This window comes from Hemitrygon akajei, chromosome 9 (assembly GCF_048418815.1).
Source record: "Hemitrygon akajei chromosome 9, sHemAka1.3, whole genome shotgun sequence".
Classification (NCBI taxonomy): domain Eukaryota; kingdom Metazoa; phylum Chordata; class Chondrichthyes; order Myliobatiformes; family Dasyatidae; genus Hemitrygon; species Hemitrygon akajei.
In genome coordinates, this window is record NC_133132.1 from 39,036,680 (window position 1) to 39,061,310 (window position 24,631).

The following is a 24,631-nucleotide window of genomic DNA, read 5'->3' on the forward strand; positions in this document are numbered from 1 at the left end:
TCTTTCATGAGAAGAGCAGGCTCTGTCAGTAACCTGACGGTATGTTCTTTTATTCAGAAAAAAATAGTGCAGGGCGCCTTTACAATCCAGACCTCTAATCTCATCTCATTGATTGGAACACCCGTCTCCAAATAGAAAACATTACCCCAGAGGTTCACATACTTTTTTGAACCCAGACTGTGATTGTTTAAATGGTGTACTCAGTATTGATGAGAAGTAGCACAATTGTTTGTGTATTAATAGTTTAGGCAGATTGTTTGTATATTATCGTGACTTAAATGAAGATCAGACCACATTTTATAAGTAATTAATGCAGAAAACCAGGTAACTGCAAATGGCTCACAAACTTTTTCTTGCAACTGTATATGTACATACACACTTTAGCACAGTATTATATGTTTTATAGTACTGTGTAAAACCATAAAAAAATACATGAACAGTGCAAAAAGAGAAAAAGAGTTAGCGTTCATGGCTGCATTGGAAGCAGTTCCTGAATCATTGAGAATGCATCTTCAGCTGTAACTCCTCCCTGATGATCGCAATCAGAAGAAGGCATGTCCTGGTGATGGTGGTCTTTAATGGATGTCTCCCTTTTGAGGCATTGCCCATTTGAAAGTGTCCTCAAGGGAATACAATACCGGTTACATACAAAATCAGAACATAAATATGATTCACTTGTGTAACACAGGAAAGAATCAGGTTCTTTATCACTGACGTACCTAAAGTGAAAGTTGTTTTGTAGCAGGAGGAAATGGAAAAACAAATAAAAATAGTGCAAAAAAGAAAGCATGGTGCTGTTCCCAGACTGTTCAGAGATCTGTTGGAGGTGATCCTTTGTCTAGAAAGCCCTCAGTGGTTCATTGGGAAGTGCACAACTTTACAGGTCAATGGACAAATGCCAATTCAGATGACCTTTCTCATCCAACTCCACATACCGTAGGCCAAGCTGCGCAATCCACGGTCCCTACTCGAACAACTTTCTGCAGGAGACCAGACAGTGATCTGTGGCACTGTGGCACAGAAGCTGCAAGCATTGGATCTCAAGACCCCACAGAGGACAGTAAAATCTGTAAATAGGATCACTGGAGTCTCCCCCCCACTCCCACTTCTGACATTTAACAAGAGTGTTGTATACGAGGGCTCGAAGCATTGTTGAAGATACATACCATTCATCCCACAATCTCTTTGACCCACTACTGTCAAGAATGAGGAACAGGATCAGCAGGACTACCAGTCTGGGTACAGCTTCTTTGCCCAGGCTGACAGACTAATAAATACCCTGTCATCACTAGAACAGTGAGCTGTTTACTGTATCGTTTATCTGTGCTGTGCACTTCAGTATTTGTGGTAATATTGTGTTTTACATGTGATATGTATTGTGGGTACATAAAAAAAAACTGTCCACACGCACACAAAACCCTTTGTTCACATAAATGACTATAACAATGAGGAATTTGATCAATTTAATTGAGAATTTTTTTTTAGCGAACCACATGCTTTTCCCGCCAACATTGGAGACAAAAAAAAACCCAGGGGAAATTGTAAAGTGTGAAGAAAATAAAAATGCAAAAACTGACATGTCAGCAATTCAAGAGTATTCACCTCCCTCTGCTCTGTACTTGGTTGAACCACCTCTCAGCTATTACAACCAGTCGTCTTTTTGGATAATGTGATGGAGCAGGATTTTCTCCATACCTCTTTGCAAAGTTGCTCAAGCTGAGCCAGGTTAGTTGGGGAGGGGGCGATGGGCAGCGATCTTGCCAGAGATGTTCAATCGGGTTAGGGTCAAGAATCTAACTGGGCCACTCAAGGACATCAATGTTCTTCATTTAAAGCCACTCCATGGTTGCTCTGGCGTGTGCTGGTCATTGTTCCTGTGAAAGACGAACTTCCTCACCAGTTTAAACTTTTGGTAGAGGCTAGCAGGATTTTGACCTGGAATCTCTCTATATTTAGCAGTATTTATCTTCCCATCCTTCTTGGCCAGATTTACAGACTCTGCTGCTGAAAAACATCCCCACAGCATGATGCTAGCTCCACCACACTCTACAATAGGGATGATGCTACCTGGCTGATGTGCAATATTAGATTTACGCCACTCCTACCACTTTGTGTTGAGGCCAAAAGCTCCACTTTTGTCTCATCTATCACAAGACCTTCTTCCACATCTTTACAGCATCTTCTAAGTGACATTTTGCAAAGTCTTTATGGGCAAGGCCTGAGAGACTGTGGAGTCAGGTACTTCTGCAGCTCACTCAGGGTGACTGTTGGCATCACATGGGCTCTCTTACAAGTGCCATTCTCCTCTGGTGTCTAAGTTTAGAGGGGCGGTCTGACCTTGACAGTGTGGCTGTGGTTTTGTGGCGACCCACTTCCCAGCGCACTCGAACCGTCTCACAAAGCGGTGCGCGCCGGCATTGAGCCAGTTCCCAAAGAGAGCGCCAAGCCTGCTTCACCAGCAAGGGGAAAAGCCCGCGCACGGGACGGGACTGTGAATACGCGCCCCCTACAGTATTCCCACCCGGGGAGGGCGGGATCAGGAAGGCTTTAAAGCGAGGCCGCGAAGTTTGAATAAACCTCTTTTGTAATTGCAGCTCACCGACTCTGTGTCGTTATTGCAGCGCTGCGTGTAGCACAGTTTCATATTTTTTTCACAATTTACTGCAATGAGCTCCAAGGCATGTTCATTGCCTTTGAAAATGTCTTGTACTTATTCTTGTAAGAATATTTATCCTTATGAATTCATTTTAAACAGGTGATCCTCCAATTTTCTACATCAACAAATAGGGTGAATTGGTAATGTAATATACAGTATTGCACCTGAGAAAAGTTTGTGCAGCAATTACAAAGGGGATGAATACTTTTTCAGCCTCAATTTTGGTTTTTAATTTTTAGTAAACTGTGACAAGTATTGGAATATTTCTTCTGATTTGATATAATGCACTGTGGTTTATGGATTAGCTCAAAAATCCTATTTCAATGCATTTTACATTTAGAAAATGAGACAGTAAAATGTGAAAATTGTAGGAGCTGAGTACTTTTTTCCAAGGCACTGTGTGTATACCAACACACATCTATCTGCACATACTCACACTCACTCACTCAGATGACAAAAAAGTTGAACTTTATAACCATTAAGCATGCAAGTGAAAGGCATCTTCATACAAAGTAACTTTACCAGGAACTAGCAAATAAACTGTCAACAGGAAAAATACAAGGATAATACCCCGCAATAGTGGAGACCATATTCACACACAAGAACTTATTTGTCATGATGCTGACGTTAAACCAAGAGAGAACTAGAAGAGAGGGTGGCACGGTAATGTAGCGTTTAGCACAATTGCTTTACAGCGCAACAACTGGGGTTCAATTCCCACTTCTTGTACGCAAGGTGTTTGTCCGTTTTCCTTCTGATCATCAAGGTTTCCACCCGATGCTCTGATTTCTTCCCACGTTACAAACGCACACAGTTAGGGTTAGTAAATTATGGGCGTGCTAGCGACACTTGTGGGCTGCCCCCGACACAATCCTCGCTGATTTGATGGACATTATGCATTTTGCCGCATATCTGACGCTGGTATAAATTGTACTGTGTGACAAATAAAGGTAACCTTTGACCCATGCCACAACGCTAGCTGCAGGTAAAGACAGCGCATGAAGTAGCCAACCACGCTATGACAGAACGGGCTGGCAATGCCAATTCTCCTGCTAACTTTGCCCCTTTGCCCGGTTATTCACTCCTCCTCATTCTGTCCTCGGTCTACTTTCCCCCAGTAGTTCACACACTTTTACCCTCCCGTTCTGCAGTTCTTGGAAGTTCACCACTTACACACCTGAACAGTAAAACGATTGCTAGCTTGGCTAATCAAAACAATTCCTTCAGTTAACGTGCTCTCCTGGTTTATATCAAGTAAAAATATGGACTTTAGACACAGACATTCCAAACAGTTTCATTTATTTTCACTAACGCTGCTACCTTGGTTTGTAGAGAGCAGAATGGCCCCAAAAGACCCGAAGGGACAGTTTGGGGCATCCTAAAATAATGCCTGTGTTAGTGGGAGCAGGCGCACCACACCCTAAACAGGCAGATTTAAACCCTCAGTTTGGCTTTGGTGTGTAGTTATATAGGAAAGTTAAAGACAAAGTGTGAGAGTTAAAGGGAAAGCCTCTGTACAGTTGTAAATTTTTGTACATACATGTCTGTTTTCATTTGTCAGCTTGTAAATCATTTCTTACTTCACAACTTTTGGGCAGCTTTTGTGTGGTTTGCCCCCACCCGGCACTAAATAAAACTCCTTTGCACTGATGTGCTGATGCAGCTTACCATCTGTTCTCCCCCCCCCCCTATTGGTTACCCTCATTGGGCATGTTTACTCACACCTGATGGCAAGGAGGGACACATGCAAAGGTGGAAGAAGTCAAAAAAAAGCAAAGTGAAGTTGAGAAGTTACTGTAAGTATTATATACCATGTTTCAATGCTGGGGATGTAATGGAAACACAACTGAAACCAGAGACAACAGGAAGAATTTAGAGTCCATGATGTCAAAAGGAAAGGGCAGGTTAAAGACAGAACAATAGTCGAAGTAGGGGAAAGGGAGCACATTCAAACAGAAACTTCTGGAAGGATGTGGTTATAACTATTTGCAAAATATTACTGTTGAGCCATGGAAAGGGATCTCTGATGCAAAGCAGCAGGGAAGAAGGCCTTGATTTTCAAACACGCTTTTCCTCAGGATCACTAAATGCAGCGCTGCCACGCTAAAACTCACGGCAGCCTTCACCGAGAGGCATCTCTCAAGATATCGGAGATGATTCCAGGTGAGAGGCGGTGATTTCAGAGGAGATGTGAAGGGCAGGTTTTTACAGAGAGAGAGATGGGTGCCTGGAAGATGCTGCCCTCAGGCTGGTAGAGGCAGAATCATTAGGGACTTTTAAGCGGCGTTGTCATAGGCACCTGAATGTGAGGAAAATGAAGGGAGTTAACATTGTGTAGACAGAAGCAATTAATTTAGCTCGCTATTTGATTATTAATGTGTTTGGCTCAGCATAACATTGTGGGCTGAATGGCCTGTTCCTGTGCTGTACTCTTCTAGGCTCTATAGTAAATCACTCATACTAGGATACCAGGTCTCTCTTTTAAAGTATCTGACAGACTGCATCATCTTCTGAGGTTCTACCTGTCCCTTGTATTACAAACCAGGGAATGGATAGCGTGAATGTAAACTGGCTTTGAAATTAGAACTAAAGGTCATGGGTTAAGGGTGAAAGGTACAATGTTAAAGGGGAACCCCTTCACTCAGAGGGTGGTGAGAGAGTGGAACAAGCTGCCAGTGGAGGTGGTGCATGGAGGCTCGATGGCAACACCTAAGAGAAGTTTGGATAAGTACATGGATGGGAGGGGTATGGTCCAGGTGCAGTTTGATGGGACTTGGCAGAGTAACAGTTCATCATGGACTAGATGGGCCAAAGAGCTTGTTCTTGTGCGGTGGTGCTTTATGACTCTACACCAGAGGTTCCCAACCTTTTATATGCCCTGGATCTCCACCATTATCCCAAGGGGTCCATGGACCCCTGCTCTAAACAAAGGGCCTGGCCTCATTGCTGGGCAATGCTCCATCTCGCTTCATAATCTGTCATTCACAGAAAAAAGTCTTTGACCACAAGTCCAGCAGGCAGCAGAGTGGGAAGGATAGAGAGTGCTTAAATCCTTGCAGGAGAAGGACGTGAATCCTGAGGGATGGTTTCTCAAGCACACTGTCAAATCCATCTGGTGGAACACCTCACAGCCACAACAAGCATTCAGTTAGCAGTGAGAGGGGACCTTCTGGTCAGGTCTGCTCTGAGGATTGTCATTCTGTTGTGGTGTAAAGGATGAGAGCTCCTAAGGTCCCAAGAGTGATGCCGCCTGGAGTTTGGCTCCTGGTAGGGTCACCCATGGTGGCAAGGTGAAGTGTGATCCAACCAAGACCTCCATGGTCAAACCAACCAAGGAAGATCGACACATCACAATGTCAGTGAAGGCGGAGGAAGGCTCCAGCAGTGAAGGGACCCCAGTCATCCTGCATTCCATGCCACTGGATCTTGACCCAGGACCCAGGATCTTGTCAAGGACCGTGTCACGGCTCTCTGTGCATCAGCCTCCCCACGTTAAATAGTGTCACACATAGGTGTTCTTTATTAAGGAAGTAGCCCTTTGGGAGAAGATCGATTCGAGTGATTGCAACACCACTACTACTTTGTTAGGTCCTCCCTCTGCACAATCAGTCTCACTCCCAATGCACGCTGCCCTCAAGACAGCCGCAATGAGGGCCAGCCAACCATTTACCTCTTTCTAGATTGTGCATTTGGAAAAGTCTGGTTAAGGCCTCATAGAAGTTCATCCCCAGCAGCCACGTAACAGACTCATCTCCGATCTATGGAAAGTTCAGAGGCAGACATGAACTGCCACTAAAGATAATCAACTGATGAAAGGTATATCTCAATCTGCTATTATTATGGCAATTTCATCCATCAGGTCAGCATGGACTAGTTGAGGAGGAATTCCTTTAGGCAGAGGGTGGTGAATCTGTGCAATTCATTGCCACGGATGGCTGTGGAGGCCATCATTTAAAGCAGAGTTTATTGATTAGTCAGGAAGGCAGGAGAATGGGGCTGAGTGGGACAATAAATCAGCCACAATGAAATGGTGAAGCAGACTCAATGGGCCAATGTTGTCGTACTCTGACTCGAGGCTGAATTGCAGAAATGATTCCATCATTCCACTTCATCCCTTTGAGAGCAGCATGAAATTTCAGATTTTTGTTTTCCCCATTCAGGACATGCTCACTTATTACTTCCATCAGGGAGTTGGTACAGGAGCCTGAAGGCACACACTCAATGTTCCAGGAACAGCATCTCCCCCTTTACCACCAGACTTCTGAGTAGACAATGAACTCAGGTACTTTTTTATCCTCTCTTTTTGCACTAATTGATTCTTTTTTATAAATTACATTAAGTTATGTAGTTTTTTTATGATTATGTATTGCACTGTACTGCTGCTGCAAAACAACATATTCCACAACATTTGCCAGTGATATTAAATCCGATTCTGATCTTACTGAGAACTTCCTATCTTGCTAACTGGCACAGATTCCCTGCAGGTACGTGCAAACGTTTTGGTACAACAAAAGACTCACTGGCTTCTCTAATCCCATCATTTGTATTGTTTGTCGTGCAGTTCTCTAAATTATGAGCAACTGAAGCCACAAAGTTGAAATCCACCTCAGACTGTAATTTCCCTATCAAATTAAATGACAAACATGCAAATACCTTCACTTACATGGAAGTCTTATCGTACTGAATACACATCTCAAAATAGCATCTACATGGAGTGCTGTGGCAGGAAAACAGCATCCATCAAGGATATGCTCTATTCTCACTGTACTATGAGGAAGGTGGTACAGGAGCCTCAGGACCTGCACCACCAGGTTCAGGAACAGTTGTTACCCCTCAACCACCAGGCTCTTGAACCAGAGTGAATAACTTCACTCAGCCCATCACTGAACTGGTCCCTCGATCTAAGGACTCATTTTAAGGACTCTATCTCATGTTATCTATATTTCTTATTTCCTTTTTGTGCACAGTTGCCTTATGAATATTGGTCTGTCACTGTTCGCCTACCTCTGTCATGTTCAGTTTTTCATTGATTTTATTATGTTTCCTTCTATTTACTGAGGATGCCCCACAAGGAAATGAATCTCAGGATTGTACACGTACTTTGATCTTTGAGTGGCATCGGACGGAAGCAGAAGTTCTCTGCAAAATGCACAGCAGAAATGTGGAGTCCCAATGAAGGGTCTCAGCTCCAACATCGACTGTTTAATCTTTTCCACAGATGCTGCGTGTTGCAGCAAAAATGTAGAGGTTGCTTAGGGAGCACTTGCATGGGGTTCTGAGTAGGTCTGTCTCACCGAGACATGGAATGGATGACAAAGAGTCATCCAGTCACGCGGAAGGAGGAAGCCTACTTAAGTGTTTCGGAAGAATAATCTGACACAACTTGAGACTTGAGAGATACAAGTTTGCCAGGAAAGAGTGCAAGGAGACTCCGGAGAGCAGAGGGGCCTCCACTGGTGGAGTTGACCATGGATGTTCTGTCTTATCAACTATATAGATAGCTACGCAAGTTAGTATACAAGCCAGGGCAGTACGATATGGAGAGAAAACTGTTACCCATGCAGCAGGCAGGAGAATAAGGTTGAGAGGGATAATAAATCAGCCATAATGAAATAGTTTTTGGGGTTGGAGAGCCTTCCTGTGTTGTAGTACTCTGACTCAAGGTTGAATTGCAGAAATGATTTAGTTATTTCACTCTATCCATTTGAGAGCAGCATGAAATTTCAGATTTTTGTTTTCCCATTCAAGACATGCCCACTTCTCATTGCTACCATCAGGGAGGTGGTACAGGAGCCTGAAGGCACACACTCAAATGTTTCAGGAACAGTTTCTTCACCTCATTATAGGAAGAATGTGGAGGCTTTAGAGAGGGTGCAAAGAAAATTTACCAGGATGCTGCCTGGATTAGACAACATGTCATATGAGAAGTTGAGCGAGCTAGGGCAATTCTCTTTGGAGAAAAAGAGGATGAAAGGCATCTTGATCGGTGTACAAGATTATCAGAGGCATAGAGAGAGTGGACAGTCAGCACCTTCTCCTCAATGGGGCAATGGCCAATACCACAGGACATCCATTTAAGACGAGTGGAGGAAAGTTTACACACAGTGATAGGTGCCTGGAACGTGTTGCGAGGGGTGATGGTAGAGGCTGATACAGAAGGGACATCTAAGAAACTCAAATAGGTACATGGAATTAAGAAAAATGGAGGGTTACGAGCTATATAGGGGTGGTTTAGATTGATCATGGAGTAGCTCGGCACAACATCATGAGCTGAAGGGCCCATACTGTTTTATATTCTAAATGCCCTTAAATTTTGCTTTAATATCCTTGGCGTGAAGAATACAGCTGAGAGTTCCTAACTGGACTAGAATCCAATTTACACTGTTTGAAATCTAGAAGCTTGTTAATGAAGAAAATCTTTCAGTTATTCTTCCAATTCTGATCCCATGGCACTGAGCTTAATAACTGTGCTTTCTCACACAGACTGGTGACATGACAAAACACATCAAAATCTACTTTACTATTTTTTGTCTTACTATTACCGAGCTTCCACTTATTTAGAAGAACACGTTTCAGGTGAGCAAGGACAAAAACTTAAGAAAAATTATGAAGGGTCTTGTCCCAAAATGACAACCATTCATTCATTCCTTTCCGTAGCTGTTGCCTGACCTGTTGAGCTCCTCGAGTATTTGGTGTGTTACCCTGGTCTGCGGATTGAGATTCGAGGTCGGAGAAAGGCCAATTTTGATGGTATCAGAAAGGATCTGGCAAATGTGGATTTGGACAGGCTGCTTTGTGGCAAAGTGTACCTGGTTAAGTGGGAGGCCTTCAAATGTGAAATTTTGAAGGTATGAAGCTTGTATGGCCTGTCAGTATCAAAGGTAAAGATAACAGGTATACGGTACTTTGGTTTTCAAGAGATATTAAGGCATTGGTTAAGGAAAAAAAAGGTGCATAGAAGGTAGTTAGGCAGAAACAAATGAGGTACTTGAGTATAAGAAATGCAAGAGAACACTTAAGAAATCAAGAGAGCTAAAACAAGGCATGAGGTTGCTCCAGCAGACAAGGTGAAAGAGAATCCCAAGAGATTCTACAGGCATGTTCAGAGTAAAAGGGTTGCAAGGAACAAAATTGGTCCTCTGGAAGATCAGAATGGTAATGCATGTGTGGAGCCAAGAGATTTGGGGGGGGGGGGGGGGGGGAGAGAAGAGGGTTGATTTTAAATGAACTTTTTTGCATCCGTATTTACTCAGGAGACATCTATAGAAGTAAGGCAAAGCAACATCAAGATCATGGACCCTACTGAGATTACAGAGGTGGTGCTGTTTGCTTGGTTGAGGCAAATTAAGGTGGATAAATCCCCAGGGGATGCCAAAGAGTTCCCTCAGACCCTGCGCGAGAAAAGTACAGAAAATGAAGGGGCCCTAGCAGAGATACTAAAATCTTCCTGAGCAACCGGGGGATAGCTAATGCTGTTCCACTGTTTAAGAAAGGTTCTAAAAATAAACCAGGAAATAATAGGCCAGTGAGCCTGACATCTGTAGTAGGAAAGTTATTGGAAGATATTCTAAGACACTGGATATATGAGTATTTGGAGACACATGGACTGATAAGGGATAGTTAGCATGGCTTAATGTGTGGTAGGTTATGTCTAACCAATCTTTATAGTTCTTTTTTGAGGAAGTTACCAGGAAAGTTGATGAAGGCCAAGTAGTGGTTGTTGTTCACATGGACTTTGGCAAGGCCTTTGAGAAGGTCCCACATGGGAGTCACTTGGTATTCAAGAGGAAGTAGTAAATTGGATTAGACATTGGCTTTGTGGGAGAAGCCTGAGAGTGGTAGTAGATGGTTGCCTCTTTGACTGAAGGCCTTTATCTGGTGGAGAGCTGCAGGGATTGGTGCTGGATCTGTTGTTGTTTGTCAACTATATCAACAAACTGGATGATATGGTTAACTGGATCAGCAAATTTGCTGATGACATCAAGATTAACGGTGTAGTGCATCGCGAGGAAGGTCATCATGACTTACAATGGGATCTGGACTAGCTGGGAAATTGGGCTGAAAAATGGCAGATGGAATTTAATGCAGACAAGTGTGAGGTGTTGCACTTTGGCAGGACCAACCAGGGTATTCTTACACAGTGAAAGGTAGGGCACCGAGGAGTACAGTAGAACAGAGGGATTTGGGAATGCTTCCTTGAAAGTTGCATCACAGGTAGATAGGGTCGTAATAAAAGCTTTTGGCACATTGGCCTTAATAAATTAATGTATTGAGTACAGGAGTTGGGACAGTATGTTGAAATTGTACATGATGTTGGTGAGGCCTAATTTGGAGTATTGTGTGCAGTTTTGGTCACCTACCTACAGGAAAGATGTAATTAGATTGAAACTGTACAGAGAAAATTTATATGATATTGCCGAAACTGGAGGACCCAAGTTGTAGAGGAAAGATTGAATAGGTTAGGACTTTATTCCTTAGAACATAGAAGATTGAGGGGAGATTTGATGGAGGTATGCAAAATTATGAAAGGTTTAGATGGGGTAAATGCAAGCAGGCTTTTTATGAGGCTGGGTGGGACTATAACCAGAGGTCACGGGTGAAAGGTGAAAAGTTTAAAGGGAACATAGGGTCATGAGAATGTGAATGAACTGGCAATGTAAGAGGTGTGTGCTAACTGGATTTCAACATTTAAGAATAGTTTGGATAGGTACATGGACGGGAGGGGGATGGAGGGCTATGGTCCCAGTGCAGGTCGATAGAAGTAGGCAGTTTAAATGGCTCAGCACGGTCTAGATGGGCTGAAGGGTCAGTTTCTGTTTTGTACTTTTCTCTGATTACTGCCATTTATTGTGTTCAATGAAAAAAATCTGATTTCTACACTTTGTCATACTTCTGTGTACTAGTTATATTTTCAAATGCAATAAGAATTCTTTCTCTACACAAGTGCTGTATTCCAAGCAATAAAAGAAATAGAAGCAGAATTAGGCCATTCAGAGTCTACCTCACTATTTGATTAAAGCTGATTATTATATCTCTCAACTCCATTCCCCTGCCTTTACTCTATAACCTTCGAAGCCCTGACTAATCAAGAATCTATCAACCTCCACTTTAAATGCACCCAATGACCTAGCCGCCACAGCTGTCCGTGGCAATGAATTCCACTGATCCACCACCCTCTGACTAAGAAATTCCTTTGCATCTCTGCTCTAAATAGGCATCCCTCTATTCTGAGGCTGTGCCCTCGGGTCCAAGACTCCCTCACTATCGGAAACACCCTCTCCACATCCATTCTATGCAGGCCTAGTCCTGATGCTGGCTTGCAGCCTGAAGCTTTGATAATTCCTTTCCTCCCACTGACACTGCTCAACTCGCTGCCGTCCTCTAGCAGATTGTTTGTTGCTCCAGATTCCAGTGTCTCGTTTATACTCTAATATCACATTTAATCACACTGCACAAATGATCATAGGCAAACGCGATAGGAAAACTAGCTACATCATCATTTTGTGCCATGTCATATGACGTGGGTGATCGTGGTCTTTGCCCATGACTGGCAAATTTTTCCACAGAAACGGTTTGGCATTGTCTTCTGCAGGCCAATGTTTTTACAAGACGGGTGACCCCAGCCACTCTCAATGCTTTTCAGAGATTGTCTGCCTGGCGTCAGTGGCCGCATAACCAGGACTTGTGATCTGCACCGGCTGCTCGTATGGTCATCCACCACCTGCTCCCATGGTTTCACGTGACCCTGATTGGTGGGGGGGTGCTAAGCAGGTGCTACAGCTTACCCAAGGGTGGCCCGCATGCTAGTACTGGAAAGGAGTGCCTTACACCTCCTTTGGTAGAGATGTACCTTCACTCCGCCACGCACAAAATGCTGGGAGCCATTGATAGAGAGGAATAAACTGTTGATGTTTTGGGCCGAGACCCTTCATCAGGACATTCATTTTGTGAGTTGCTGTGGATTTCCAGCATCTGCAGCATCTCTTCTATTTAAAAATAAATAAATAAATAAGATCATAAGATGAACATGCTCTGATCTGCCCCTGTACACCTACAAAGCTCCACAGTGGACATTTGCTCAGGTACATTCTCAGCTTTTATCCCTGCCCTCCTCTCTTGAAGGCACAGATTTCACAGGCAGTATTGTACTGCCCTAAGTGACCTTACTCACAGCACTGAAGTGTGACGGTGACTACTGACAGGCTGCTGAATAGAGTACCGGAGCAAATCCAGTCTCAGTCTCGTTCACAAGATTCCCCTGCTGCACAGCCAGCACAGGTTATTCCACAGAGATCACGGGTGAAAGTGCCAGGAAAATGGCTCTGCCCAAATTATCGCAAGAAGTGTAATCATGATTTGTAGCACCTGATTGAGGTGAATCAACTGCAATGTGCAGGTCAAAAACAGAATTTTTCCAATCTCAGAAATGTTCACACTGAGTGTCACAAGAAATCAGCATCAGCACTTTGAAACTGCAGGAAGGTTAATCTCTGCTTCAGTAACACACACAAAATGCTGGAGTGACTCAACAGGTCAGGGAGCATCGATGGAGGTTTATAAACAGTCAACGTCTCTGGCCGAGACCCTTCATCAGGACATCAGTCTGAAACAATAACTGTCTACTCCTCTCCACAGATGCTGCCTGAACTGCCGAGTACCTCCAACATTTTGTGTTGATTGCTCTGGTTTTCCAGCATCTGCAGAATCTCATGTCCGTGCCAACCGATTTTTCTACTTAGTCCCATCTACCCACAGTATGACTATATTCCTCATCCATGCACCTGTCCAAATTTCTCTTAAATGCTGCAGCCAAATCATTACCCACCCCTGCAGTGGAAATGTCTTCTGCCAAACAGCATCTTCAATTCAATCAAGGCTCATCAGAGTAGTCTTAACCAGGAAAATAATTCCTGCTCCACATCCATAATTAACTACAAGTACAGCTGAATAAAGGATATGAAGAGAGTTCATCTTGCTGTTACAGTACAGTCTAAGCCCTTCAGCACACAATGTTGTGCCAACCTTTTAACCCAAGATCAATCTAACCCTTGCCCCCTACATAGCTCTCTATTTTTCTACCATCCATGTGCCTACCTAAGAATCTCTCAAACGTCCCTAATCTACCACCACCCACGGCAGCCCATTCCACACACCTACCACTGTGTTTAAAAAAAAACTTACCCATGTACTTTCCTCCAATCACTTTAAAATTATGCTCCTTGTGATACTTATTTCCCCCTGGGGAAAAAAAAATGCCTCTGGCTATCCACTCAACCTGTGCCTCTCATCATTTGGTACACCTCTACCAAGCCATCTCTCATGCTCCTTCGTTCCAAAGAGAAAAAACCCTGGCTCGCTCAACCTATCCTCATTAGCTTAAGGGGCTAATAATTAAAGGTGAACTCAAACAGCCTTGGACACGTTGAGTTCAGAACACCGAAAGCCACAAAACATACTAGTTTTGGAGGTGTTAGCAGGGCAAATTACTGGAATAAATCAAGGCTTAAGGGGTTACAATATGTCTGCCTTACCTTCCCTTGAGTTTTGGATGTGAACTAATTGAGGGCTTTGGCGTGATAAACAAGTACAATCAATTCATTCAGTGAGGAAAGCTAGACCAAGTGAGTGCAACCCTAAATGTGGCAGCCACAGCACAAGTGAAATCAGGAAGCATTTTCTTCCTCTGACAGGCTGCAGAATTATTATTAGGGTTGGTATCAGAGAACTCCACCATGGACGGTCCCAAGCCCGATACGAAAAGAGGAGGGTTGAGCATGGAGCTAGCAACCCCATCCTGTAAAAACCCGGAGCTACAGAAATTCCAAAGACATCATCTCTGGGAGAGGTAGGATACACTAAGAAGATGGGCTGTACCTGGGATAAAATGCAAGACTAGCCCAGGACAGACAACATTGGTGAGCAACTGTCAATGACTTATGCCCCAGTAGGTGTGATGAGCTTAACTATTTATATTTATCATATCAAAATAATATCAAGAGGCCAAATAGCTTGGTGTGATTATGTGTCTTTGTTAAACATTCCACCTCCAACAGCCCAACTGAGAAATGACACTTGTTGGAAAATTACTTTATTTATTGTACTTGATTTAGAGAATCAGCACAGAATAGGCCCTTCAAGCTGCATTGCCCAGCAACCTCCGACAACCCTGACTTAACTCGAACTTGATCATGAGATAATTTACAAATGACCAATTAACCTACTAATCGGCGTGTCTTTGGACTGCAGTAGGAAACTGGGGCACCTGGAGAAAACACACTCACACACAGGGAGGACGTGCAGACTTCTTACAGAGGACACTGGGTTTGAACTCTCACTCCTCAGTTATAACAGCGTTGCACCAACCGTTAAGGTGAACCAAAAGCGAAGTTTAGAAAGACCAAACCCACCCTTTATATCCATGTGGAAAAAGAGCCCTCCCCATGGTGGCCAGACGCTCATTGCAGACTATAAAGGCTGTTTGACCCAAAAAGAAGTTTCAAGTCTTGGACCTTGTTCACCTTTCCTATACCTTTAATTGAAGCAATCAAACACGTTACTGGTTTTGAGGACCTTACCAACAATGGTCTGCTTGACTTAGGTTTTCTAATTTTTTTTTTACTTGACTTCCCCAGGTATATTGAAAACTCAACAAACAGCTCACGTAAGTTCGGAGCTGCAGCAAGTCATCTGGCCCTTCGATCCAGACTCTGCCTCGCAAGATCCTGGCTGACCATGTACGTCAGCCCTGTTCTTCCGCACTGTCCCCACATCCATTGATTCACTTCCTAGCCAGAAATCTGTAGTTTTGGTAAATTTAATGACTAAGTGCCCAGGATAAGCAATGTCAAAGACTCAACATCACCAACTGAAGAAATCTCCATCAGGTGCAAGGCTGTGGACTTTTTGCTCCAGGCCACTGTGCCAAAGAAAAGACATCCTCCCTGCATCTATGCATATGAGCCCTGCAGAAAACTTCATCAATATCAAATGAGATCATCTTGCATTCATGCAATCTTGGGAGAATACACATTCAGGATACTGCCTGGGATGGAGGCACGTGCTAAAAGGAGAGGTTGGACAAACTTCTTATTGTTTACCCTGGGGCATTGGAGGCAGAGGGGAGACCGGAAAGAAGTTTATAAGATTATGGGAGGCATAGACAGCGGTTTGTTTTTCCCCAGGTTTCAGGCATCTAATACTAGAGGGCATGCCTTTAAAGTGAGGGGGTGAGTTCAGGTGAGATGTGAAGATCAAGTTTTTAAACTCTGAGCGCACGCTGCCAGGGCTGGTGGTGCTGGAGACAAATGCAATGGGAACATTCAAGAGGCTCTTCAATAGGCACATGAATGTGCAGGAAATGGAACAATATGTAGCTAGAAGGCATTAACCCAGTTGGATATCTGATTACTAATTTAATTAGGTCGGCAAGACACCGTGGGCCAAAGGTCCTGTGGCTGTGCTGTAGTGCTCTATGTTCTATTCACCCCTCTCCTCATGTGGCAAACCCACCATCCCCAGAATTAGAATGTTAATTCATTGCTGCACAACCGCTACGGCAAATGTATCCTTTTCTTCCGGTTAAGAACACAAGCAGAATTAGCCCATTAGAATCTGCTCCCCCGTTCCACCTCCTGGTTAAAGACATTCCTGTTCATCTGTTATAAATGGACGCCCCTTTATTCTAAAGCTATCCCCTCGTCCTTGACTCACCCATTTCAGGAAATGTCCTCTCCACATCCACTCTATCCAGGGCTTTCAATATTCAATAAGTTTCAGCCAGATCTCTCCTTGTTCTTCTAAACTCCAGTGAGTACAGGCCCAGACCCATCAAAATGCTCCTCATACATTAACCCTTTCATTCCCGGGATCATTCTCGTGAACTTCCTCTGGCCTCTTTTCAATGCCAGCATATCCTTTCTTAGACAAGGAGCCCAGTATTGCTCACAACAGTCCAAGCGTGGTCTGACCAATGCATTACAAAGCCTCTAGTACTAAGGAGTTCAAAATTGTACATATACTTCATGTGCTGTCTTCTTTAATGCTGTAGAAAGACTTCATCACTCCTGTATTCAAATCGTCTCACCACAAAAGCCTACATGTCATCAGCCTTCCTTTTGTCTTGTGGCATCTACGTATCAGCAACACACACATCATTAGAATTGCAAAGGCAAGGGGCAGAAGCCAGAATAAAAATGTGGTGGGGGGTGGGGGGGGTGGGAAGGTAACCTGGTCTCACCTGCCAGCTTGTACTCCTCCCCTCGCCCACCTTCTGCCCCATTCCCTGAGTCCTGATGAAGGGTCTCAGTCCAAATCGTTGACTGTGTTTTCCCCACCATAGATGTTGACTGATTTGCTCAGTTGCTCCAGTATTTTGAGCTTTTCCTCTGGATTTCCAGCATATGCAGAATATCTTGTGCTTAATATTAGCCATGGCCAAGTTGGCTCCTTGCTTCCCAGTGTGGCTAATCGAAAATCCATCTGTTTGAGGTTTCTGTTACTTACAGATTTTTAAAATTATTATTTCTGTTTTAGCACTATTTTTAATTTAACTGTTTAGTATACATATATACTTACTGTAATTGATATATTTATCATGTATTGCATTGTACTGCTGCCGGCTAACAAATTTCACATATCCCGGTGATATCAAACCTGATTCCGAGTTACAACTAATTCCTTCAAAAATCAATTATCTTGTAGCAAACTCTCACATTCTCCCTACCCCCGTCAGAAACAGAGAAGTCAATCAATACCAACCAAAATCTGCAATACAACTTAGAAAAGTCTAGAACAGTGGCAATACCGTCTTCACAAACCTCTAATTCGGGTATGTGAGAGAGCATTACCCTTTACTCCGCTCAATCTATTCTGATTTTTCCCTTTAATAAAAGTCCTTATAGAAATTTTAAAAAGACTGCGGTTGAAGATACGCTGCTTAACTACTAAGGCAATTTAAGTTTAAACCTCGACAACTCGGATTTGACTCACACTTTACGGGCCTCGATCGCTTTCCAGTAAAACAGAAAGTGATGCAAACAAGGAAAAGAACGACAGCAGGTGCAGACAGGACCTGTTTTAAAAGTGACGCCGGGAGAAGGGAATGGTTAGCTCTCAGGTGAGTTAGGAAGGCTGACTGCGTTGTTTTGGCCGCCGTGAGTGTACAGGGTCAGCACAGTAAGTTCAGTAGGAGGGAGAGCAGGGATCGCATGCCTTCTCCTCCCCTCATTCACACACACGCTGCGGGCTCTCCACTTACTTTTCACAGGTTGCGGGTTGGATTGCTTCCTCCTGGGCATTTTCCACCGCAGCTCAAACTCTCCCTGAGTTGGAAAAGCAGCATTCGCAGGCAGCCGACATTCGCTAACGTGGAGAAAGTGAATTTAAAGCTCCCCTACTTCCTGCTTCAAACTATCAGCCATTAACGAGCCTTCGGTGCCTGAGCGTCCAAGTGCAGGAAGGAAATCCATCACTTCCTCCCCCTCCCTCCGCTTCGGCGCCTGACCTCACTGCGCACGCACGCCGGCTACGCGTGACGACCGCGGTCGTTTTACGGCCTGCTGGGAGTTGTAGTCCCAGGGGACGGGGTAGGCCTGGAGTGGCCGCGGAGGCTTTGCTGGAAACGGACTGATTCCTGCAATGGTTCTCAGGCTACAGGCGGGAATGACGTGTTGACTACAATCACCGGAGTGAGACAAAGTCGAAGTTATTGAAATGCTTCATATGCTCTCACAGTATGAAGCGGATGCCCGGATTTATTAACGTTGGTGCACTTCGCAAACGACCCAACTGAATGTACCGGGCGGCACAGTGGCGGCCGCGTTCCGTGACGCAATGTTTACCCGGAGAGTGATGACGTGACCGGGTGCGCAGGTTCTGGTGACGTTCTCCAGCGTGTGTGGGTCGGGAGGCCAGCGGGATCAGCTGGCGGGTGGCGACGGCGACGGCGGCGGTGGCGGTGGCGGCCGGGGGGAGGTAGGTGACCGACGGGCCCCGACACTGCTCTGCCTCTCACCGTCACCGCACACCGGACTGCCGGGCTCCGGCGGCCGCGCGGGGACGTGGACGGTCTCGAGGTGTGGGGCCGAGGAGACCCCGCACTCCGTCTGTCCGCTGAGGACGGATTCCCCCTCCCGCCGCCCGAGTCACACCCGGGCCCCGCGGGACGGATCCCCTCCGCCGTGCGGGTCACACCCGGGCCCCGCTGGACGGATCCCCACCACTGTCCGAGTCACACCCAGATCCCCCTCCACGGTACGAGTCACACCCGGATCCCCCTCCACCCTCTGTCACACCCAGACAGGGTGTGGGGGCACTTAGCACCCATCCTCCCAGTCACACCAAGACCTTGCACCGCTCCCCCGCACTCCCAAACACACCCCCTGTAATAACTGAGGGCGATCTACTGTGGCGGAGCCCCGTTTGCCCCTATTATACCCACCTGGTCCGGTATCCGTGCTCCGTCCGCACGGGCATTTCCCCTTTATAAAAAAACGGTTTGATTTTCCATTTATTCGGTCCGTAGTCCCAGGCTCTCCATCGGAGGATAGGATGCAGCAGAGATATCTCCGTTAGCTAAAGTCATCCGACTCTTCACATTGGTAGCCGATTTGGACTGAGTTTGTCATGGAGGCTCTGGGTTGAACATCTGGAATTGGAATTTGTCTGCCTCTGCAGAATTTAACGGCTTTAAATTCTGCCTCTTGATTGTACATTTAAGAAGGGAACAAGGGAAAATCCTGGGAACTATAGACTCACGTTAGTTGTAGGGGCATTGCTAGAGAAAATTCTTTTAGGGATAGGACGGATGAGCATTTGGAAACCCGTGGCCTAATACCAGCATTCTTTGTGCGTGGCAGGTCCTGCCTTACAAACTTGATTGAGTTTTTTTTGACAAGGTGATAAGAGAGATTGATGAGTGTAGCCTATTCCACAGATTCACCACTCTCCTCGTATTCCTCTGCATATCTGTTCTAAAAGGATGACCCTTTATTCTGAGGCTGCGTCCTCTGGTCTTAGACTTCCCCCATCCTCTCCACGTCCACCAAATTGAGGCCTTTCAACATTTTTCTGAATTCCAGTGAATAGAGGCCCAGAGCCTCATATGGCAAGCCTTTCAATCCTGGAATCATTTTTGTGCACCTCCTTTGAACCCTCTGCAATGTCAGCTCATCCTTTCTTAGATAAGGGCACAAAACTGCTCAAGGTGAGGCCTCACCAGAGCTTTTTAAAGCCTCAGTATTACATCCTTGCTTTTATATTTAGTCTTCTCAGAATGAATGCTGACATTGCAATGATATTTCTTATTGTAATCTACAGTTGTTATTATTATATATTGCAATATACTGCTGCCACAAAATAACAAATTTCGCAAATTGAATGTGATTCTGATTTTTACGGGATTGGGTTGCTAGCCCCCTGTCCAACCCCCCTCCTTTTGCGGCTGGGCTTGGGAGAGTGGATGGTGGAGTGAAGTAGATAAATATAGCGACTCTTAATTCAGAATGCCAAAAGAAATGGGTGCATTTGTGTAAATTTCCGGTTTCTATTTGAAAAATCAAATACTGCAGATGCTAAGATATTGGAATCGACACAAACTGTGGGAATACTCGGATCAGGCAGCATCGTGTGGCACAGAATCAGAATTATCTGGGGTCAACTGAAGGTTCATTGACAGAAACCTTTTCAGTTTCACTTTCTGCAACATGCTGAGTGATTCTGGGACTTTTAATCTGATTTCTTGAATCACCTTGTGTGTAACTTGCTCTAGTGTAGTATACTTGTTAATAGAATCAGGTTTGATATCACTGGCGTCGTGAAATTTGTTGTTTTGCTGCAGCAGTTCATTGGGTTACATAATAAAAATAATAAGTTACAATAAGAAGAATATATACAGTATTGTGCAAAAGTCTTCAACACATGTATATAGCTAGGGTGTCTAAAACATTTGCACAGTGCTGTATTTGTCAACATAGAGTGGAGAGGAAGTTTGTAAATCTGGCAGCAGCAAAGCATGTTGGGAATGACGACGATGGAGTGCTGTGGTGGGGGGGAGGGGGGTGCGGATGTAGATACACCCAGGACTGAGACACCAGGCAGGGTTACTTGATTCCAAGCAATTGGTTTATTGATCACTACAGAATGTCTCTCTGGTGCTTCCCGCTCCCTCCCCTCTCCCTTCTCTTTTCCCAACCATGACTCCCCTCTCCCTACCCCCTTCCCACTTTCAGTCCACAATAGAGACCCATATCAGAATCAGGTTTATCATAACCAATTTCATCAAATGCGAGGTTTTTTTTGTGGGCGTAGTACAGTAGAATACATAAAATTATTACTGTATTGTACAAGAGTCTTAGGCGCTCTCTCTCATATATGTAAAATGATGTAAAGAGAGAGCAGAAAAAAGGGAAAAATATTGAGGTAGTGTACACAAGTTCATTGTCTATTCAGAAATTTGATGGCGGAGGAGAAGTTCTTGCTTCTAAATTGTTGAGTGTGCATTTTGAGGTTCCTATAGCTCCTCCTTGATGGTAACAGTGAGAAGAGGACACGTTCTGGGTAGTGGGAGACCTTAATGATGGATGCTGCTTATTTTAGGCTTCGCCTTTTGAAGAAGTCCTCGATGCTGGGGAGGCTAGTGCCCATGATGGAGCTGGCTGAACTTTCTGCAGCTTTCTCCGCAATAGTTTTAACAATAGTTTTAAGCAGCGGAAGCAATGTTGTTTTGGAGCAAAAGTTCAGGAGGAATGGGGCTTGTTTTGTTATTATTGTTTTGTTACCTGGTATGTCCTGTTTTGTTTCTGGTGGGAATGCTATATTGGTGTCGGAATGTGTGGCATCACTTGCCGGCTGCCCCCAACATGTCCTGGTTGTTAATGCAAACAACACATTTCACTGTATGTTTTGATGTACGTGTGATAAATGAGAATCAGAGTCCTGTTTAATATCGCTGACATTAGTATGTTATGAAATTTGTTGATTTGAGGCAGCACTACACTGCAATACGTGATAAATGTATAAATTACAATGATGAATATGTTTTTAAAAAATTGAACCTGAAGTATGACCTCTGAATGGATAGTAGCTCTTTTACATTAGATTACCAATATGCCTCAATGCTAAATGCAGATCAATTCTTGTCATTTGGAAATTTTGATCAAACTTGAATGGAGACAGAGAAGAAACTTCACTGGGTAATATTTTGAGGAAACTGGAATAAGATAATGAAGTCACTGAAGGTCTTTAGATCTGTACTGATACACGTGCAAATACATTTAGTGCTGGCGAATGGTGTGCAGTACTGCAGAGTAAAGTTTATTGCTAGGCAAGTCCTGCTGAAGATTTTATATCCAGTGATTCACATAATTGGGCAGGAATTGCTTAATGAATTTATGGTGTGCAAATTGTGGCTTGAATACACAGAAATCCTACTGTTTAGAAATAGTCATTTCTTCTGGAATTATGTACATGTTAAATATGTTTGTTTAGTGATGACTTATGTTTATTGTTTGGGTGGAAATGAGTCAGCATTATATACTAATTTTTTTTCTACCTCTATGATGGTATGTTACTTTGTAATTTCACCTCCTCCGTCAATATCAACACCACCATCTCCTTCTCTTCACTCTCTACTGCATTGGGTAGCTCAACTTCACTCAGCCCAACACTGAACTGTTCCCACAACCTATGGACTCACTTTCGAGGACTCTTCATCTCATCTTCTCGATATTTATTGCTGATCTATTATAGTAATACTTTTTCATTTCTTTGTGTTTACTGTGAATGCCCACAAGAAAATCTCAGGGTTGCATATATACTTTGATAATGCATACATAATTTAACCAGTCTTCAATCTTCAAATGGTTTCTCCTCCATACTACTTCATCTTTATAAGATTCCACACTATAGTCACTCCAAGCACTCTTAACCTCGGCTATTTTACATCCAAAATACAAATCCCTCTCTGAACTCAGTGTTGCTTTGGAAGTCCACCTTCTTCACCTCTCCCTTTTTCTGTTTCTCTAATCGAAGGTTTCACAATGTGGGGTCCATGGATCCCCTTGTTTAATGGTATTGAATCATGGCACAAAAAAAGGTTGGGAACCTACTCTAATTATTCACCAATTACTCAGAATTTCTGCTCCAGTGCTTTGAAGTTAAAACTTATAGCTTTGAACATAGATTTTAAATCTACACTTGGTCACCACTTCATTAGGTAAACCCTTTCACCTACCTGCTTGTTAAGGCAAATATCTAATCAGCCAATCATGTGGCAGCACCTCAGCATAAAAGTATCAGACATGGTCAGGACATTCAGTTGTTGTTCAGATCAAACATCAGAATTGGGAAGACGTGACCTAAGTAACTTTTTGGAATGATTGGTGGTGCCAGATGGGGTGGTTTGCATGTCTCAGAAACTGCTGATCTCCTGGGATTTTCTTTCACAGCAGTTGTTAGAGTTTACAGAGAATGGTGCAAAAATACAGGAAAGAAACATCCAGTGAGCAGCTGTTCTGTGGGTAAAAATGCCTTGTTAATGAGAGAGGTCAGAGTAGGATGGCCAGACTGGTGGTTCAAGCTGACAGGAAGGTGACAAGAACTCATATAACTACGTGTTACAACAGTGATGTGCAGAAGAGCATTTCTGAATGTGTAACGTGTTGAAGCTTGAAGTGGATGGGTTACAGCAGCGGAAGACCATGAACACGCCCTCAGTGGTCACTGAGTGTATGGTTTTTGCCTGCTTCTGCAACAAATTGTCTCTCCTAATGGCTGAAGCACGCTGAGTCTTTATCTACGTAAACTAGGTCTTTTCTAAATATAACTCAATGAGAGAGGTAAAAGCACGATGGAGGAATGTCAACATCTGGTTTATCATTCCAGATTCAAGTGTCTGCAATCTCCCCTGTCCTCTTGTTGAGAGAGTTCCTTCCATTTGAACACAATGTTAAACAGAGGTGGGTTCTGCATCTTCTCCTTGTCAGTAGGTGAAATGTTTAAGGGAAACCTGAGGGGGAAACTTCTTCACTCAGAGGGTGGAGCAAATGTTGAACAAACTCCCCGTGGAAGAAGTGGATGCGGGTTCGATTTCAGCAGTTTGAATGAGTACATGGATGGGAGGGGTGTGGTGGGCTGTGGTGTGGGTTGGACTAGGCAGAAAAACAGTTTGACACAGACTAGATTTGCTGAAAGGCTTGTTTCTCTGTGACTGCAAGATATGTCTTATATTTGTCTTGTATGTGGTAAGTAAAAGATATGCATCTTTGTATTTAATAAAGTTGTAAGTTAGTAGTCAGAAACATTTCTGATTGGTCAGTGCACTTTGAGTATGGTAAGCAGTTTTGGGCCCCTTCTCTGAGGAAAGAAATGTGATGGCATTGATGGGGATCCAGAAGGTGTTTACAAGAATGATTCTGGGAATGTAAGGGTTAACATCTGAGTTGTGTTTGATAGCTCTTGTACTAGCTAGAGTTTAGAAGAATGAAGTGGGGGGGAAGAGATCTTATTGAAAGACTGAATGTGAAGAGGATGTTTCTTTAGTGTGGGCATCTAGGGTCAGAGGACACAGCCTCGGAATTGAAGGACATCCCTTGAGAACAGGGATGAGGAGAAATATGTTTATACGGAGGGTGGTGAATTTGTGGAATTCATTGCCACAGACGGCTGTGGAGGCCAAGTTATTGGATATATTTAAAACGAAAAGTTGATGGGTTCTTGATTAACAAGGGCATCAAAGATTATGGGGAGAAGGCAGGAGAATGAGATTGAGAGGGATAGTGAATCAGCCATGATGGTAAAGTGGAGCAGACTTGTTAGGCCAAATGGTGTAATTGTGCCCTGTGACTTCTGGTCCAAACGGTAGTTTAGTTGATACTGACATACATTGTCATTTGTTCATTGATTAATGTATAATCTTTTAAACTTAACTGCTAGGTAGCATTAAAATTTGATCCATTGTACTTCTAAACCACTCATTTT

The 24,631-nt window shown here is 43.9% G+C and overlaps 2 protein-coding genes across 2 annotated transcripts in view; one reads left to right on the top strand and one right to left on the bottom strand.

Annotated features, from left to right (window-relative positions):
* Positions 1-18,162, bottom strand: part of LOC140733017 (uncharacterized) — a 54,880-nt gene extending 36,718 nt beyond the window's left edge. The window contains exon 1 of the mRNA XM_073055781.1: positions 17,913-18,162. Within this exon, the coding sequence (XP_072911882.1) occupies positions 17,913-17,952 (40 nt within the window). The 5' untranslated portion in view covers positions 17,953-18,162. The remainder of the gene's footprint in view (positions 1-17,912) is intronic.
* An 85-nt stretch (positions 18,163-18,247) lies between these two features.
* LOC140733018 (E3 ubiquitin-protein ligase RNF19A) overlaps positions 18,248-24,631 on the top strand; it is an 85,108-nt gene continuing 78,724 nt past the window's right edge. Inside the window, exon 1 of the mRNA XM_073055782.1 lies at positions 18,248-18,628. The gene's annotated coding sequence lies outside the window, so the exon portion shown is untranslated. The remainder of the gene's footprint in view (positions 18,629-24,631) is intronic.